Source organism: Diaphorina citri, unplaced genomic scaffold (assembly GCF_000475195.1).
Source record: "Diaphorina citri unplaced genomic scaffold, Diaci psyllid genome assembly version 1.1 scaffold747, whole genome shotgun sequence".
Classification (NCBI taxonomy): Eukaryota; Metazoa; Arthropoda; class Insecta; order Hemiptera; family Psyllidae; genus Diaphorina; species Diaphorina citri.
The window spans coordinates 1-18,982 of NW_007378180.1; the positions used below are offsets into that span (position 1 = coordinate 1).

The 18,982-nt window shown below is 37.6% G+C and overlaps 1 protein-coding gene across 1 annotated transcript in view; it reads left to right on the top strand.

Annotated features, from left to right (window-relative positions):
* Window positions 1–9,162: 9,162 nt before the first annotated feature.
* Window positions 9,163–18,982, top strand: part of LOC103511746 (ras-GEF domain-containing family member 1B-A) — a gene marked incomplete at its 5' end in the record, with an annotated part of 75,829 nt that continues 66,009 nt past the window's right edge. Inside the window, 2 exon segments of the mRNA XM_026825415.1 lie at window positions 9,163–9,258; window positions 18,060–18,275. Of these exon segments, the coding sequence (XP_026681216.1) occupies window positions 9,163–9,258; window positions 18,060–18,275 (312 nt within the window).

An 18,982-nucleotide genomic window follows, 5' to 3' on the forward strand; every position in this document is an offset into this window, starting at 1 on the left:
TTTTTTTTTTTTTTTTATTACACGAAATTTCTCTTTGGACTAGTTTGGACTGGCAGCGGGTATGGTGGTGTCATTACGTCCAAACTAGTCCAAAGAGAAATTTCGTATGTTGAATCGAAAAAAGTCACATAATAAAATACGGCTTAATTAAACAACCTTGTCGGAACGGAGTGACGGACACAGACTGTATTCAAAAGAGACACGGGCCGTATAATGCATTTTCCACTTAGAATATAGGCAAGAAAGTAGAATAGAAGATTTGTAGATAAGAATGGAATAGAATATATAATAGATACTAGATAGGAGATTTGTAGAGTAGAATAGACTACTCCTGTTGAGGTAAAATAATGAGGAGATAGAAATGATGATGTGAAGTTTTGCGGGAAAAAGGAAAAACAATAGACATTTGTTAGTTTCCGTGCTTGTCTTTATGTTCTGAGAACAATAATGGTTTCTTCTCTCAATCTCCTCTTCTTCTTTCTTCTCATTTTCCTCTTCCTCCACTTTCTTAACCACTTCTTCCTCCTCCTCCTCCTCCTTTCTTTAAACGGCTTTTTCTACCTCTTCCTCTTGCTCCTCCTACTCCCCTTTACCTACAATTCTTCCTTGATCTCCTTACACTTCTTCGTCCTCGGCTCCCCCTCTTTCACTTCCTCTTTTTCCATAATTTCTCTTCTTTCTTCTCCTCCTCCTCCTCCTCCTCATTCTCTTCCTCCTGTTCCTCCTCCCCCTTGGTCTTCATCTCTTTAAGACGAGCTTTCTCTCCCTCCCTCCTTGTGACCTGCCATTTCTTTCATATTTCTTTTACCCTTTTTTTTCGCCCTTTCGCAAAGAAAAAAATCCCAAGTTCAAAGGAAGCCGAGAAAAAGGGGATGACGAGGGAATTCTCACCTGACCTGAATACCGTCCCGTAACATCATCAGGAAGCGCAACAACATTTTGAAGTTTTTCTGGGAATTTTCCTCCTCCTCCTCCTCTTCCTCCTCCTCCTTTCTTTAAACGTCTTCTTCTACCTCTTCCTCAACTTTCTAATCTTGCTCCTCCTGCTCCCTTTTACCTACAATTCTTCCTCGATCTCCTTACACTTCTTCGTCCTCGGCTCCCCCTCTTTCACTTCCTCTTTTTCCATAATTTCTCTTCTTTCTTCTTCTTCTCCTCCTTCTCTTCCTCCTCCTTGGTCTTCATCTCTTTAAGACGAGCTTTCTCTCCCTCCCTCCCTCCCTCCTTGTGACCTGCCATTTCTTTCATATTTCTTTTACCCTTTTTTTTTTCGCCCTTTCGCAAAGAAAAAATCCCAAGTTCAAAGGATGCTGAGAAAAAGGGGGTGACGAGGGAATTTTCACCTGACCTGAATACCGTCCCGTAACATCATCAGGAAGCGCAACAACATTTTGAAGTTTTTCTGGGAATTTTTGAACTGAAGGGAAAAAGAAGCGGAAAGGGGAATAATTTAGCTAGTAGCTACAAAAGAAAAAAAATCCCCGAGAACAATCTAAGCATTTTAATTTGTGTACTCATTTGAATTTAAGTTGTTAAAAAAATAAATATTTGAAAAAAAGAAGAAAAAAGTTATCATTTAATTATCATTTCCCGGATGTAGTACAGTAAAAATCGACTTTTGAAAAGGGAAAATTTACTGTACTAATTTGGGAGTTAGAAGCGGCGACACTGTCGCTTATTCGCTTCTCTGATTGGCCAATTGGAACACTTGAAACGATTTCTGATTGGTTCACACGTCTGACCTTTGACAGAGTCAAAGTCCAATGCTCAGCAATATGAAAATCTCAGCAGGCTGCTTCCAATTATGCTCCCTCCAACATGTGATCCCACACCCAATAATGGATTGCAGAAGCTTGGTTTGAGTTTACTCTATTGGGGTAAAGGTATTCCAGAGTATCCGGGACAATCATTCTAATACCATTCTTAAAAATATTATTATCAATGTCCTACAAAACACTCGAGCTTATAGGAGAGAGATAGTCTAGATCTAGAATTCTAGGAGAGTGATGGAATTCGAGGAGTATACTATTCGATTCAAAGGAAAAAAAGTCTTTGTCCTTTTTCTGATCATCCCCTTTGAATGTTCTTTGACAACCTCATCCTTTTGGTCGTCCAATATATTGGTTCTGAAACATAAATCCTCAAAACTACAAGAACTAGCTCTTAGAGTCTACTGTGAAAGCCTTTTTGGAATTCCAATTCTATTGGTTCTGAAACATAAATCCTCAAAACTACAAGAACTAGCTCTTAGAGTCTACTGTGAAAGCCTTTTTGGAATTCCAATTCTGGAACAAGAGCCTAATCCGTCTTCTGAAACGTCCTCTTAGGCCGTCGATTGATTCCACTTTCCACAAAGCACCTCGCAAGTTCTTGGAAAAAGAGGGCAAAAGCATTGTGAGCATGCACACATGGTCACATCTCTCCCTCTCGCTCGCACCTAGTTCTATTTAGATGTCTCTCTCCCTCTCCTACTTCTTTCTCTTTAGATGTCATAGGTATATTTCGTATGTATTTCCTATCTGTGTACATTGTACACGGGTTTCCCATGTATATCATATGTTTCGTATGTACATTTCGTATGTGTTTCCAATGTATATTGAAGTAAGGAAAGGATGGATAAGACGAAGGAATGGACAGGAGAAATGGAAAAGTAGGGGAAGAAGGGAAAGAGAAGAAAATGGAGAACGAAGGGAAAGGGAAGGGGGAGACGAAATTACCTCGAATAAAGTAAATAGCCAAGCTAACCCATCTTCACATTTTATTTTCCATGTACGTTTTTACCTAACCTATAAAGTACCTATAAAGTTGACCTAACCTATAAAGTACCTGGTCTCATGATGTCACGTATCTGGGCGCCATTTTGAATCCAATGCACACTGACACCGGAGTCAATTTCATGCACACATGGTCACACGTCACATCTCTCCCTCTCGCTCGCACCTAGTTCTATTTAGATGTCTCTCTCCCTCCTACTTCTTTCTATTTAGATGTCATAGGTACCTAATACCTATAGAGGGTTGGGTTTCACAACTGTGTTTTCCCTTCATCCGTCTTTTATAAAAACAATCTGACGATTGTTTCCGCAAGGGAAATTCGACTTTTCAAGGATTATTATCAGTATAATAATATGTATTCCAAGGGAGACAAACCAAACCTTCTGAGAAGTAAAGTTGCATTTATAATACAGATGACCGAAGTCCATCAACATCGCTTGGAGCCCAAGTGCAGTATGTACTCGTACCATCAAAAGAATTCAGCTCAGTAAAAGCGCCACAGGTTTTTTCACCCACCTTGCATTCGGAACCAAGTCTCTCTACTTGAAAATAATTGCGGTATTTGTCAATAGTACATTTGTGGCAAAGCTTGTGGACTAGGGTTGGGGGTCCCCAGGGATGGCCCCGATGGCTTAACGGGAAACAAGAGGGGTTCTCTGACAAGGGGTCAAACGGACCCTCTTTCTGAACCCTTCCTCGTTTGCCGGTCACTCTGTGGTCATTTCCTTTTCGATTTCAATTCGTTTTACCCTTTCGTTAATTCCTGTGTGAGAGACATTTGGGAAATTGAGGGTAACTCAGGACTGGGTTGGGCTGGGGCGGTGGAACAAACATTTGTTTTTGATAAGTCCACTTCCGCCTTTCCCCTGGCATCTGCTTTTCCCCTCCACCAAAACCCGTCTCGTCCTTCCCTTGTTCTAATTTAGTGCATGAGGATTTCTCTGGATTTAATCAGAGCGTTTGATGACGTTTTTACATTTTAATTGAAGGAAAGGATGCCGTCGGGTTGTTTGACTTGTAATGAATTCAGAAAGGTCGCATGTTACATATTCTGTAGGTAGGTATTTTACATCAAAGCTGCTTAAAATTTCATTGCAATCCTTTTTTTCCAATGCAAAGTCCTTGGAATTCTAGGGATTACTAAAAGGAGTCCCTAAGGAGTTCTAGTGTAAACAAGGAGCGGAGCGCTCCTTGGAATTTTTAGAGGGAGAGAGAGAGAGAGAAGAAAGAGGGAGAGAGATAGAGAGAGATAACTGTTGTAAAGAAATCTAACCTAATGAAATTAATTTCCAAGGCTATTCAAGCGTATTCGTATACCCACCTACTTTAAACTACCTCACTTTTGTGGGCAACCTGTCCTCCTTGCTCCTTATAGAGCTCATCTTTTTCAAACCCACCCGGTATAATCTGGTCTTGTATTTTCTGAATAGCTGCTTGTTTACTCGAGAGATATTTTCAGTGGCTGTGACGTCATATGTCAGTTCGAATTCAACTGCAATTTTGTTCTATGAAAAGCTCATGTTGAACTGAAATGTACAGGGTGTCACCAGAAGTCATTGTTGGGGTCGAGTGGATTGGAACACATGCCTTTAGGCACACTCTGTTTGTCAAGAGTAGGTACATGTATATTATATAGGGTTGGGACATCGAGACGAAAACATCGATGTTCGATACATCGATGTTTTTAAACTTCGATATATCGAGTATCCGATGTATCGGCATTGTTGGGGTCGAGTGGATTGGAACACATGTCTTTAGGCACACTCTGTTTGTCAAGATTAGGTATATTATAAGGCTGTGTCCACACATAGTCATCTAGGTGAAGAGGTGAATCTATGTTGTCGAGATAGTGTACGGTTTCAGTCGACATCAATCGACTATGTGTGGACACAGCTCAAGATTTACCTTGCCCTGGGGATAAATTTGATTTGAAGAATCTCTGGCTGTTGCTGTTGTTGGTGGCCTAGGGTTAGAGTTATTACTAGCAATATTAACACAGGAAGATGACAAAGAGGAAGTAAAAGTCCTTCAATCAAAAAACTCCCACGTGTGTTCTCATTTCCTGGAATTCAGGAATTTCCTCATGACTTTTGTTCCAGATTTAACCTGAAATCCCAAAAATTCCCAAATCTGGCATGTTGGGGAGGGGGAGACGGATAATTCCTTGAAAACCTAATTATCTGGAACCTCTCTTTTATACCCAAATAGAAATTTAGAGATGGTGTGAAGTCCTCGAATTTCAGCTTTATTCGTCTTTTGTGTCGAACAATGGGGTGGGATGGGGAGTTAGGCGTTTATTTATTTGATATTCCAAATCCGTTATAAGGATTTGAGCTTTTGTCGAACGAAAATGTTTCTGAAATGAAAAGTTCTCTCTCTTCTTTCCTCTCTTTCTCTCTCTCTCTCTCTCTCTCTCTCTCTCTCTCTCTCTCTCTCTCTCTATCTAAGCTCTTTTTATTTTTATTATTTTTCACGGAGAGAGAGAAAAAAAAGGAAATGAAATGAAAGAAGTAGAAAAAATCTAGTCTCTCGTCTTAAGCCTAAACAAACACTTGTTTGTGTGTAAACAAGAGAATGTATCTTGTTTACACGACTATAATAGAGATATACCTAGGACAACAATTAATGTATCTTTGTTTACAGGACTGTAATAGAGATACTTAGGACAACAATTAAATTCAAGATTGCTCGAAGAGGGTAATATGGGGGTCTACAATTAGGTGTGAAGTTGTGAACGGTGGAAGTGTTGATGAACACCTGTGAACCTGTGTCCCCCGAGTTGAATATGAAGGACATAACCGAGGTGCATATAAAGGTGCCTACACACGACAAGTCCATCAATCCATATGGACTGAAGTCAATCCAAATCTCATCGTGTGGCGAAATCTGTAGTGGACGCAGTCCATTTCGGCTTTACTGGATTTCTCAATAAGTGAAGAGTCCAATGGTACTTTTGAAGTTCTTCTTATTCCAGGTTTTCAGGAAAGACACTCTGTTTTTGTTTCTAAAAAAAGTATTTATGTCTCTGAGAAAATTCAGTCTTTCTAGGAAAATCTACTCTTTCTGGGAATATTCCAGTCTTAATCTTAAGTCTGGAAGCTGGATGTATTTCGGATTTACGGGCATTACTAATCCATTTTACGGATACTTGTCACACTTGTGTCCTGTGACATTCTAAGGGAAATCCTGGTTAATGCTCTCTAACATTTCTCTTCCACTTTTGTCTTCTTTTTCCCTCTCCACTCCCGATAAATTCCTCCTCTCTATCTATCCATCTGTCCCTTCTCTCCTTCCCTTTCCCTCTAGCCCAGAACAAAACAAACACTTGACTACAAGAAAATTATTTTTCTTTTCTCTCCAGAGAAAGAAGAGGCTCTTCGAGGGATTTTTTCCCGTTTCTCCCCTCTCTCCCTTTCTCCACTAAGTAGAAAAGGGACTTTTTACCCTCTTTTTCTTTATTATTTCCTTCCCTCTTGACATTACCCTTTCTCCTTATCCTTTCCCACCTTTTATCCCACGACTTTCTCTTCTTTCTCTTCTCTCTACCGTTCTTCCTCCTTTCTCTCTTTTTTCCCTGTCTCATTTATCTCCTCCATCTTTTTCTCCCTCCTTCTCCCTCCCTGATTATAATGTCAAGAATATCATCTGAATCTAAACATTCCATACATTCTAAATTTCTAAACAAATCAGGATGATATTTTTTTCAGACCACCTCGTAATTTTCTCTTCTCGTATATTTCCTTTTCTCTTCGTATTTTCTCTTCATGCCTCGTTTTCTCTGTTTGCTCAGAGATAAACCTTTCAATGTTTGTACAAGACTTTTAGGAATCCAGCCTTTTTTTATATACTGCCTAGGCCCTAGATGCTTATAATGTATTACATAATATCATACACATGTCTTGAAAGAAACCTAGCTTTAGGAAAAAATCTGTTAAGATTCTGTGTCGTTTTAGAAAAATTAAAAGGAATGTCACAGAAGATCTAATCAGGTCGTAGAAAACTAGGACTTTGAATAGAATAGCCGAAAAAAAAAACATGGAATAACTTCAAGGAATCCGGTTAAAATGGAATTTAGCTAAATGAAAGGAAATTCCCATCAGACGCATGTTCCTAAGGTCTACAATGTCCGCTAACTCTTTGACCGATAAATAATTTAGCTTACTCAATAGACTTTCCCTATAAAAAATAAATTATAAAGATTTTATTATTATTTATTTTATTTGTTATTTTTAAAATGAAATCAATAGATTCAGTTAAAAAAGGTCAAATGGTATTGTGAAAAAGATAACATTTAATTTAATTGGATTTTCTTTCAATTTTAATTTAGTGAAACATTTTTCCCCTTTCATTTTCAAGATCAACAGATCACGTAATCTTTAATCTGCTTATAATTAATTACATTTTTTTTTTCATCAGCATAAACTGCTTATCTATGTTTTTGCTGATTTGCTGAATTTACTGTGGATTATGTTTTTACGTATAATGAGGGCTAATCCTTTTTTTTTGCTGATCGTATGTTTTTGCTGATTTACTGTGGATTATGTTTTTACGTATAATGAGGGCTAATCCTTTTTTTGCTGATCGGATCAGAAATTTCTACCTTCCCATGCTGGAAGCATCCCTTTCCGTTCATTAATGTCTTTGTGATGTTATTTTACCCTTAACAGGATTTTTTTAGCGTCTCTTTTTTGCCCAAGTGAAATAGGTTTTCAGGTAAGAGCAATAAGTAGATAGCTTAATATTTATCTATTTACCTTTTTTTTTTCTTAAAAAAAAAAAGGTTTTTTGATAGAGGGAACTGTATCTGCTAAGGCCTTATCGTCCCGAGAGCGAAGAGAGAGAGAAAAAGAACATATTAGGACAGGAAATCTAAATAATTAAAAGGTCTTCTTTTTTCTACGGATTCAGTCAACTTTTATGCTTCTACATGCATATCGAATCATATGTTTCATGTATGGTTGGGAATAAAGTAAATAGCCAAGCTAACCCATCTTCACATTTTATTTTCCATGTACGTTTTTACCTAACCTATAAAGTACCTATAAAGTTGACCTAACCTATAAAGTACCTGGTCTCATGATGTCACGTATCTGGGCGCCATTTTGAATCCAATGCACACTGACACCGGAGTCAATTATTTGTAAACAAGGAGCGGAGCGCTCCTTGGAATTTTTAGAGGGAGAGAGAGAGAGAGAGGAAAGAGGGAGAGAGATAGAGAGAGATAACTATTGTAAAGAAATCTAACCTTTCTAATTGAAATTAATTTCCAAGGCTATTCAAGCGTATTCGTATACCCACCTACTTTAAACCACCTCACTTTTGTGGGCAACCTGTCCTCCTTGCTCCTTATAGAGCTCATCTTTTTCAAACCACCCGGTATAATCTGGTCTTGTATTTTCTGAATAGCTGCTTGTTTACTCGAGAGATATTTTCAGTGGCACTGACGTCATATGTCAGTTCGAATTCAACTGCAATTTTGTTCTATGAAAAGCTCATGTTGAACTGAAATGTACAGGGTGTCACCAGAAGTCATTGTTGGGGTCGAGTGGATTGGAACACATGCCTTTAGGCACACTCTGTTTGTCAAGAGTAGGTACATGTATATTATATAGGGTTGGGACATCGAGACGAAAACATCGATGTTCGATACATCGATGTTTTTAAACTTCGATATATCGAGTATCCGATGTATCGTAATCAAAAACATCGATGTTCGATATTATCGGGATTTCGATGTTTTTCGGATTTTCGGTATTATATGGTCCTTTCCGCGTAAATTCCGTATGGGAAATTTCAAGTTCAAGGGAATTTTTTTTGGAAACTGAGAAAAAAAATCCCACTTCATGAGGAACCACAAACATCGAACATCGAAAAATAAAACATCGATGTTCGATGTTTCCATCGAAAGAAAAACATCGATGTTGACATCGATGTTTTTGTTCCGATGTATCGATGTTTTCAAAACATCGATGTCGATGTCCCAACCCTAAAACAGATGAAGTTGGTTCTCTGAACGGCTGGCTTTCTCCTATCCTGTCTTCCTTACCTCTTCGCTTTTGGGACGATAAGGGCTTTTAGCAGTTTCAAGTCCCTCTGTCAAACCTCTTTAAAAAATTCTTCTTCTTCGCCCGATTACATTACTTTCCTTCCTACAGATAAGGAAAGTAAAAAGGGTATATTGTTCCTTTTATAATCAGTTAAAGTCACTGTATAACAGCTAAGATTTTCGTGACGAGAGGGTTTTTTCTTGATTCGGCTACAAGCTACCCGCCTACTCACATTAACCTCACCCGGCCTCATCTCTTTTACTCACAGGAACTGAGAGCAAAGGTCTTGTATGTTTCTATTTTTATTCGTATGAATTTATCACTTTTTGTTACATTTTCAGGAGGTTCTTTTGTTCCCCGCTATGCGACCAGAAAGTAACAAACCCAATACGACTGAAGAGGAGTCCAAAGAAAACGATGCACCTTCCGACAATACCGCTTCAACTTCAAGCACTTGAATTGTCCCAGGAACTGTTGGCAACATTGCACAACCCTGCCAGAAATTGCCTAATCCAAGTATTCATTAACATGATTTTCCTTCCATTACACATTTGTAGGTATTTTCTCTCTCTCTCTCTCTCTCTCTCTCTCTCTCTCTCTCTCTCTCTCTCTCTCTCTCGCTTTTGAGTATTCTACTTATCTCCCTCGCCAAGACATTAAACTTGGAGCTGTTCAAGATTAGAAGAAGAAGAATAAGAAGAACGAAAAGTAGAACAAAAAGGAAAAGACCAGCCGGAAAAAAAAAGTTGAAAGAAGAAGAAGAAATTGAATAAAACTCAGAAAAAGAAGAAAACTAAGACGAAGGAAAAGAAAGAAAAAAAAGGAAAAAGAGGAAGAAGAAAAAGTCAGAAAAACGACAAGAAATAGACTACACAGAAAATGGTGGATAGGACTAATAAATTCAATAATTAAATTAAACTAGGAATAAAAATTATTCTTATATCTCTGGGACTTCTTTTTACTTCCCTGAGTTTTCTGCATTTGATATAGCATAGGTTGAAAGCTTGAGTTTTGAATCGTCCTTTTTCCATAATGTCTGTTTCAACTTTCATATTAATTTTCTAAGGGTTTTATGTGATATTTCGATAGAACGTTCAAAACTTATAGGCCATCTTTCAAGACCGTTCTCCGTATAACCTTTTTTATAAAGACCCTGCAAATATTTTCTTCTTCTTCTTCTTCTTCTTCTTCTTCTTTTCTTTTTGATTCCTTGTTTTACTCCAGTTATGATCTTTTCATATTTCTTTACTTTATATAAATTATCTCGAAAACTTTTATTAAGGAACTTTCGATATTACCGATATGTAAATATTGATAACTTCTCCGAGTATATGAAGTAATTGAAAAATACAACTTTCCCCCCACTTTAATTACCTAATTGTTTTTATTTTACTCTGATAAGTATCTAGATTAAATTATAAGTAGACAGATAAGTATGTGCTTAAAAAGCGAGAAGCCACAGTTTGTATGACAGGACAGTTAAGTCCTGCCTAGTCCGCCACAATTCAACCTGAGCTGAGAGAAGCATTTGTAAAATTATCTCACTTAATCCCCTTAAGAAAACATTTTTGAAACGTTTAAAACGCTCGCAAAATGTCTGAAATGAGAGTAAAACATTTGACAGTGTTTTAAGAAGCTTGGACCACAATTCAAGCTGAGCTGAGAGAAGCATTTGTAAAATTATCTCACTTAATCCTCTTAAGAAAACATTTTTGAAACGTTTAAAACGCTCGCAAAATGTCTGAAATGAGAGTAAAACATTTGACAGTGTTTTAAGAAGCTTGGCATTTCTTCCTTTTTCTTTCTCGTCTTTTTTTTCTCCTTTTCTTCTCCTCCTCCTTCTCTCCCTCCTTCATCTCCTTCTTTCTCCTTTTTCCCTTCTTCTCATTCTCTAAATAGGTTACTACAATTTCCGTCTGTCTCTTTCGTTTTTTCCTGATTACATACCTCTCATTTTTATTCTGTAGTTAATCTTCTATTTAAATTTAAATACACAAAGAGTACAATATACATAGAGAAGAATCGTACGATCAGAATTAGAAGATGTCCCATTTCCATGTGCAATTTGTTAGCTCGTTCCATTACAGTCATGAATAAAACTGTGACCTGAGCTAAGTTGATATTATTTTGTTTTTCTTCATTTTTGCGCTTTTATGTATGTTTTTCATAGTTAAAAAATCTTCTCTGTGCATCTGTACAAAGATTATCATTTTCATAATCAAATTTCTTGTCGTAGAAGTTATTTTTTCCCCCTAGAAGATTCTCTTTGATAGGTGAGTTTTTCCCCTTGATGGAGGTCCCTTTTTTGGTCTTATCGTCCCGAAATCGAAGAGAGAAGGATGATAGGATAGGAGAAAGCCAGTCGTTCCGGGAACGAACATTATCCGTTCAGGATGAAATTCGCTCCGGGCGGGAATCGAACCCGCATTCTAGCGCCCACAAGGCGAGGTCCCCTTTATGGAAGTGTAAAAATGACACAGCAAGAGAGGACTGATACTGAGGCGAGATAGAAACTGCTGGAGAAGATCAGTAGAATAGCATGAGGCTTGCAAAATTACTGGCTAGTGGCTACAATGTGTTGAAAACTCAGGTATTTTCCAAATCCAGAAAAAAATAAATTTCAACCAGTTACAAAAAGACAAAAACTTCTCATTCCTACTATTGTGTTTTGCGAATCAAGTGTTTTCTTATTCTTACTATAATACCTACCTGCTGAATTTTTATTTCTACCTCTGAAATTTCGATCCCGCTTCCTGCTCCAGAACTCAATCGTCTATTGTCTGCTGTTGATTTTGTGAACTTCGACTATCGATTTGATTTGAACATCCAATAACCTCAAGTGTAAACCGAAAAAAACCCAGAAGGACAAAAAGCGCCTTTTCTTGGTTTGTGCAGAAGCTAGATCCGATTCTGTTGTAGATTGCGTGTTGAAAAATGTTATTTAAAATCGCCAAATTAATAGTCCTTCCAACAATTGGAATGGGCTTTGGCGTAAAAATCTACGGTGCAGCTAAATTTGATCAACATGTTCAAGAGATCAATGCTGCCGTAGAAAAAATAAATCAAGATAAAAAATAAAGTAAAAACGCAAGATTGGAGACGAAAATGGATTGTCAAATTGTTATTGGAGGAAGAGTTGTTACAGAAAAATTTGGAAAATCAAAATGAAGATGGTGAGATTGTTGTTGTTACAGAAAATGTAGAAAATCAAAATCAATGTTGATGTTGTTGGGGGTTTTGTTGAAGAAAACCAAAATGTTGCGTCCAATGGAACATCCCAAATTAACATGTACGATCCCTGAAGATATTTTTACTTTTTTCCGTTCATGTTCATTCAAAAATATACATAGAACAAAAAATCTTATTCATAGAAATATTGCAACAATGCAACACACCTACCTATAACTTTGAGTTCTTCTTGAAATAAGAGACAAAGATTGACAAACCCCTAACAACAATTTTGAATTAATTGGGTAAAATTCACCTATGTAGGTATAGGTCAACTGTGGAAAAAAATCCGCCCTAAATAGCTCAGAAGGTATATTTTCTTACCTATTCTAGTTCTCAGATAGGCATGACAAAAAAAAAAAAAAAAAAAAAAAAAAAAAAAAAAAAAAAACAAATTGTTTTAAAATTTTTCAAATAACAAAAAAATTAAAAAAAAAAAAAAAAAAAAAAAAAATGGACAGATTGTCTTAAAATGTTTCCAATATCGACAAAATTACCATTGAAGAAAAAAAATCTGCCAAAATGAACACAGCATAATGTGGAAAAACAAATAGCGAGCGGAAGTCAAAATAATAAAAATAGGTAGCATACGTAAAAAACGTAATAGAGAGAAACCGACATACAGGCAAAGAACGGAAAATTTCCGCCCAACTTATCAGAAATTAAAGGGGGGAAAAAAATCGCGACAGATTCACAAAACTTCGGAAAACTGCAGCAGAAAGAAGAAGAGGGAAGAGGAGAACGAAGACGAAAGAAGGAGGAGTAGAAGAAGGAATGGAAATAAAAGAAGAAGAAAAAAGAACGACGCGGAGGCAATGAAATAGGGATTTTGAATAAAAAATTCTCCCTCTTCAATATTTTTCGTTAGATACTGAATTCGTTCAAGATAAAGTTCATCCTGGGCGTGAATTGAATGCGCGACCTAGTGGTTACAAGGCAGACGGGCTAAACTCAAAGCTAACTAAGCTGTGAGAATGTCAGAAAGATGTCCTTCTGTCTTTCTTTATGTAGTCCCTCCAGTTTATAAAAAAAGCTGTGCCCTCTTTTGCAGTCTTGAGACGGCATTCTTTTTCTTGATTCTAAGATATTCAAGCACACTGAATTTATATTCATGGTAAAAATATTTCACAAACATCAATGAACAAACTGAAGATGCCGAAGGCATAAAAAGAGAAGAAGAAAGCAAATGAAGAAGAAGAAAATCGAGAAACAAGTACAATAAAACTCGAACCATTACCTATGTGTATGCTAATGATGCAGTGGAAATGTGGGAAGATAACAATGGCACAAGCGATGGAGTCAAAAGGAGAAAAAGAATAGGAGGGGATAAAAGCAAAGGTAGAGACGAAGAGATATAAGAAAGAAGTGGGAAAAACTTGAGAAGAAGAAGAAAAAGAAGAAGAAGAAAAAAAAATAAAACAATTGAAAAAAATCTGGTGTGAACATCACACGACTTTCCTTATCCTATTGAATGATTATAAGGCTGTGTCCACACATAGTCAACTAGGTGAAGAGGTGAATCTATGTTGTCGAGATAGTGTACGGTTTCAGTCGACATCAATCGACGAGTCGACTATGTGTGGACACAGCTCAAGATTTACCTTGCCCTGGGGAAAAATTTGATTTGAAGAATCTCTGGCTGTTGCTGTTGTTGGTGGCCTAGGGTTAGAGTTATTATTAGCAATATTAACACAGGAAGATGACAAAGAGGAAGTAAAAGTCCTTCAATCAAAAAACTCCCACGTTCTCATTTCCTGTAATTCAGGAATTTCCTCATTACTTTTGTTCCAGATTTAACCTGAAATCCCATCAAAAAAATCCCAAATCTGGCATGTTGGGGAGGGGGAGACGGATAATTCCTTGAAAACCTAATTATCTGGAACCTCTCTTTTCATACAAATAGAAATTTAGAGATGGTGTGAAGTCCTCGAATTTCAGCTTTATTCGTCTTTTGTGTCGAACAATGGGGTGGGATGGGGAGTTGGGGTACCTACTTAATGTTGTTTTAATGAATATTAAAAAGTATGAAATGAGATTACTCTTTACCTCTCTCCCTTTTCTTTCGTTCCCTTTATTTCTATCCCTCCGTTTCTCCCCCTCTTTCCTTCCCTTTGTCCCTGGCCCTCCCTTTCTCACCCTCATCATACATTGGTGGGCGTTTTAGGGCAGTAATCCCAAAGAAAGGACCGTTTACGTTCACTATAAAACTGAGGTTGGTGCTTGGTACCCAAACCTGTTCTTTATTTGTTAATGATTTTCTTTTGTTATGAAGAGGAAAAAGGTACTTAATGTTGTTTTAATGAATATTAAAAAGTATGAAATGAGATTACTCTTCACCTCTCTTCCTTTTCTTTCGTTCCCTTTATTTCTATCCCTCCGTTTCTCCCCCTCTTTCCTTCCCTTTGTCCCTGGCCCTCCCTTTCTCACCCTCACTTTTCATTTTTCCCTCCTCCTCCCTCCATCTCCCATCACTCTCAAGGTAATGAAAGGCAGGAAAAGTTATTTTTGTTTTCTTCGGGGGAAGAAGAAGGAAGAAATTTGAAAGTAATTATGCCATATTTTTCTTCAAAACATTGAACTTTTTATAATTTTTCAAGATCGAAAAAAGAACATTTTTAACTAATCTGGGGGGGACTTGAAAGTTATCTGCGATGTTGCCAGGTGATGCCTCGTGGCAACTGGCAACTTGTGGCTTTTTAACATCAGAAGATTTAATAAGTATGAGAAGATCTAATTTTAGATTACTTACCTACGAGTAATAGGTCCCTCCCTTATAGGTCCCTCCCTCCCTCAATCTTTAACCTCTCTCGTTCAGACCTTCTCTCCCTCTCCCTTTAGCCCCTCTTTTTTCTCTTTCGCCCAGGATCACCTATTTTTTTCATATATAAGTATACATAATAATATCTTCTATCTTCATCATGATCTTCTTCTTCACAATCTGCCTTCCTATCTACCAGCAGAAACTCACTCAAATTTCATGAATAATTTGTCGGGATATGGAGAAAAATAAAACGAAGAGAGAGAGAGAAGGAGAGAGAGAGAGAGAGATAGAAGGAGAGAGAGAGAAAGAAAGAGAGAGATAGGAGAGAGAGAGAAAGAAAGAGAGATAGAGAGAGAAGAGAGAGAGGAGAAAGAGGAGAGAGGAGAAAGAGGAGAGAGGAGAAAGAGGAGAGAGAGAGAGATTGAGATTAAGGGAGAAGAGAGAAGGATATCAACAGACAGAAAATGAGAGAGAAAAAACGAAAGAGAGAGAGAAATATGAAGATTCAGAGAGAGGAAGACATAATGAGAAAGGAAAGAGAGGGAAAAGGGAAGGAAAAGAGAAGAGCGAGAAGAAAAGAGAGGAGAGGAAGAGAAAGAAGGAGATAAAGAATAGAAGAGGGAGAGAAGGAGAGAGAGAGAGATAGAGAGAGAGAGAAGGAAAGACAGAAAGACAGGAGAGGAACAGAAAGAAAAAGAGGGAGAGAAGAAGGAGGAGGAAATTGTAAAAGAATGTTTCATTATTTATTAATTTACTCCGAGGAAAAGTTAAGTGAGTAGTGATCTTAGTTTGAAATACATAACTGAGTTGGAATACATATTCTCAGTCTGAAATAGGTACATAGAGTTTAACATGCTTATTGGGTATGATATCTGATATTGGAAATGAAATGGAGTGTACACAGGACTGCTTTTAGAAGTTTTGGAGAGGGAGAATAAAACAAAGTGACAGTTGCACAGATAGGATTGAAAGTTGTATTGTGAAATAGAACAGAGGGAGGTTTGACATCTCCACTAATATGAGCAGAATACTGAGAGTTTTGACATCTCCACTAATGAGCAGAATACTGGGAGTTTTGACATTTCCACTAATATGAGCAGGATACTGGGAGTTTTGACATCTCCACTAATATGAGCAGAATACTGGGAGTTTTGACATCTCCACTAATATGAGCAGAATACAGGGAGTTTAAACAATATTTATGTTTTCCACAACATAATACGATTTATGACGGATAATTCACAATGTCAGAGTACGTAGATAATTTACACTGTCACATATTAATCTTGTACGGACGGTACCGTACAATAACTGCATTTCCCATTTGTTGCATAATATAGCGGATGTCTAAAGACAAGAGGAAACACCTCTATCGGTAATGTACGACTATTTCGTACAAAATGAGAGTTCCACACATTACTCTCCTCTGAAATATGTACATATATCTACTTTTAGTTTGAAATACATAACTGAGTTGGAATACATATTCTCAGTCTGAAATACATAGGAGTTTAACATGCTTATTGGGTATGATATCTGATATTGGAAATGAAATGGAGTGTACACAGGACTGCTTTTAGAAGTTCTGAAGAGAAAGGATGATACAAAGTGACAGTTGTGTTGTGAAATAGAACAGAGGGAGGTTTGACATCTCCACTAATATGAGCAGAACACAGGGAGTTTTGACATCTCCACTAATATGGAGAGAAAACAGGGAGTTTTGACATCTCCACTAATATGAGCAGAACACAGGGAGGTTTGACATGTCCACTAATATGAGCAGAATACTGGGAGTTTTGACATCTCCACTAATATGAGCAGAACACAGGGAGGTTTGACATGTCCACTAATATGAACAGAACACAGGGAGTTTTGACATCTCCACTAATATGAACAGAACACAGGGAGTTTTGACATCTCCACTAATATGAACAGAACACAGGGAGTTTTGACATCTCCACTAATATGAACAGAACACTGGGAGTTTTGACATCTCCACTAATATGAAGAGAACACAGGGAGTTTTGACATCTCCACTAATATGAACAGAACACAGGGAGTTTTGACATCTCCACTAATATAAACAGAACACAGGGAGTTTTGACATCTCCACTAATATGAACAGATCACAGGGAGTTTTGACATATCCACTAATATTACCGGTACATAGTGATAATATAGTAATATCTCTACTAACGAATGATAACACCGGTTGGGAATTTTGACAACTCCACTAATATTAACACACAGGCAGTGATGTGAATTTGCATCTCCTCTAGTAAAATGTAAAATTTTGTTATTGATCACAATAAGAAGGCTGCAAAGCGCCCATCTTTTTTATGATACATAATTATTTTTATATTTAATATTTTCCTATTTATTAACTGAATAAAAAAAGAACTATGATATAGGTAGGTTTACCCACTTTAGACCTGAGGCTCTAGCACTATCAGTATTGCACAACACAGAATGAGTGAATGAATACCTTTACATTTTATCCAAAGGACATTTCTGTCCAGACATCCCTTACTCATATGTGCCCTGAATATACGAACATGATTACTCCATACATCATACGACTAGTGAAGGAGGAGGAGGATGAGGAGGAGAACGAGAGGAAGAGGAGAAGAAGGAGGAGGAGGTGGGTTTTAATACAGTTATTCTACCATTGCAATACTCGTCGGTGATGCATTACAGGTGAAAAATAATAAATTATCGACTGGCAGGCCATAAATAATCGAACCCCCGTCCCTTCTGTCTAGAAAGCAAGGGAGGGCAACCACTTTATTATAATGTGGTGCGGTGGTGGTGTACCGAAAAAAACTGCGTGTGTGGACGAAATGAAACGCCAAGAGTTTGTTTTGTTGAAGGCGTCACTGCTCAAACGGAATAGTTTGAAGGTCTGGTGGATTAAAGGTGGTGTCTGTGCTATAGCATGTCCCTAAGGCTTCCATACAAAAGGTCCTGGGTTTGAATCCCACCATGCATAAAAAAAGAAGAAAAAAGTTTCACTCGTCTTTCCATGGCAAATATTTGAACGGGTTACTTTCTGATGTTCTCGTGTTGACCCATCACCTAAACGGGAAGTATAGTGTCTCTTATCACTCATTTGATGAGGGACATATGGGTTTAGTTTTCGTTCTTGATAGTTACTCGTAGGATGCCGATTTGGCAATAGTAAAGGAAAACCGTTCTTAAATGTACATAAATAAATAAACTAACCACACTTTCCATTTCTCATGTTTCCAGGCGCTGGTGTACAGGGAGGGCCATCTGGTGTCAGGCACCCTGGACGCCCTCATACAGCACATTGTCCCCACCATCGACTATTACCCTGACCGCGCCTACCTGTTTGCATTCCTCCTGTCTTCGCGCCTGTTTATCAAACCCCATGAGCTCCTGGGCAGGGTTATTGCCCTGTGTGATGTACAACAGAAGCTGACCGATAAAACCCCGCACGGAAAGGTAAGGGTTGAAACCATTTATTATTATTATAATTTTTTTTTATTTGTATTTATTAAAGTCTTCTAACATATTTTATTTTTTACTTGATCTTGTATCGTAGAAAAACACCTCTTTTCTTGAAAAAAAAACCTTGGTACCTTTGGCACCGCTTTCGCATTACTTCAAGGAACGGAAAAGAAATGTTAGAAAGTTTCCGCCCTGGCCGGGATTCGAACCCAGCACCTCCGGGTTGAGAGTCTGTGATCTTGACCACTCGGCCACAGAGGTGGGCGTATTTGACTGTCAGTACAGTCGATAGAACTATCATGTTCCTTGTGAAAAATCACATGAAATTGTCTGTATTCCATGTGCCAATTCACCAACTACCCTCATCTTTCAAACGGGTGGAATTGGATGGCTGGAAAATATCCCATTTCTACTTCCTGTTTGTTTTTTTTTTTTTTTTTTTTTTCTGTCTTCTGTCCTTCTGTCTTTCTGTCTTTCTTTATGTAGTCCCTCCAGTTTATAAAAAAAGCTGTGCCCTCTTTTGCAGTCTTGAGACGGCATCCTTTTTCTTGATTCTAAGATATTCAAGCACACTGAATTTATATTCATGGTAAAAATATTTCACAAACATCAATGAACAAACTGAAGATGCCGAAGGCATAAAAAGAGAAGAAGAAAGCAAATGAAGAAGAAGAAAATCGAGAAACAAGTACAATAAAACT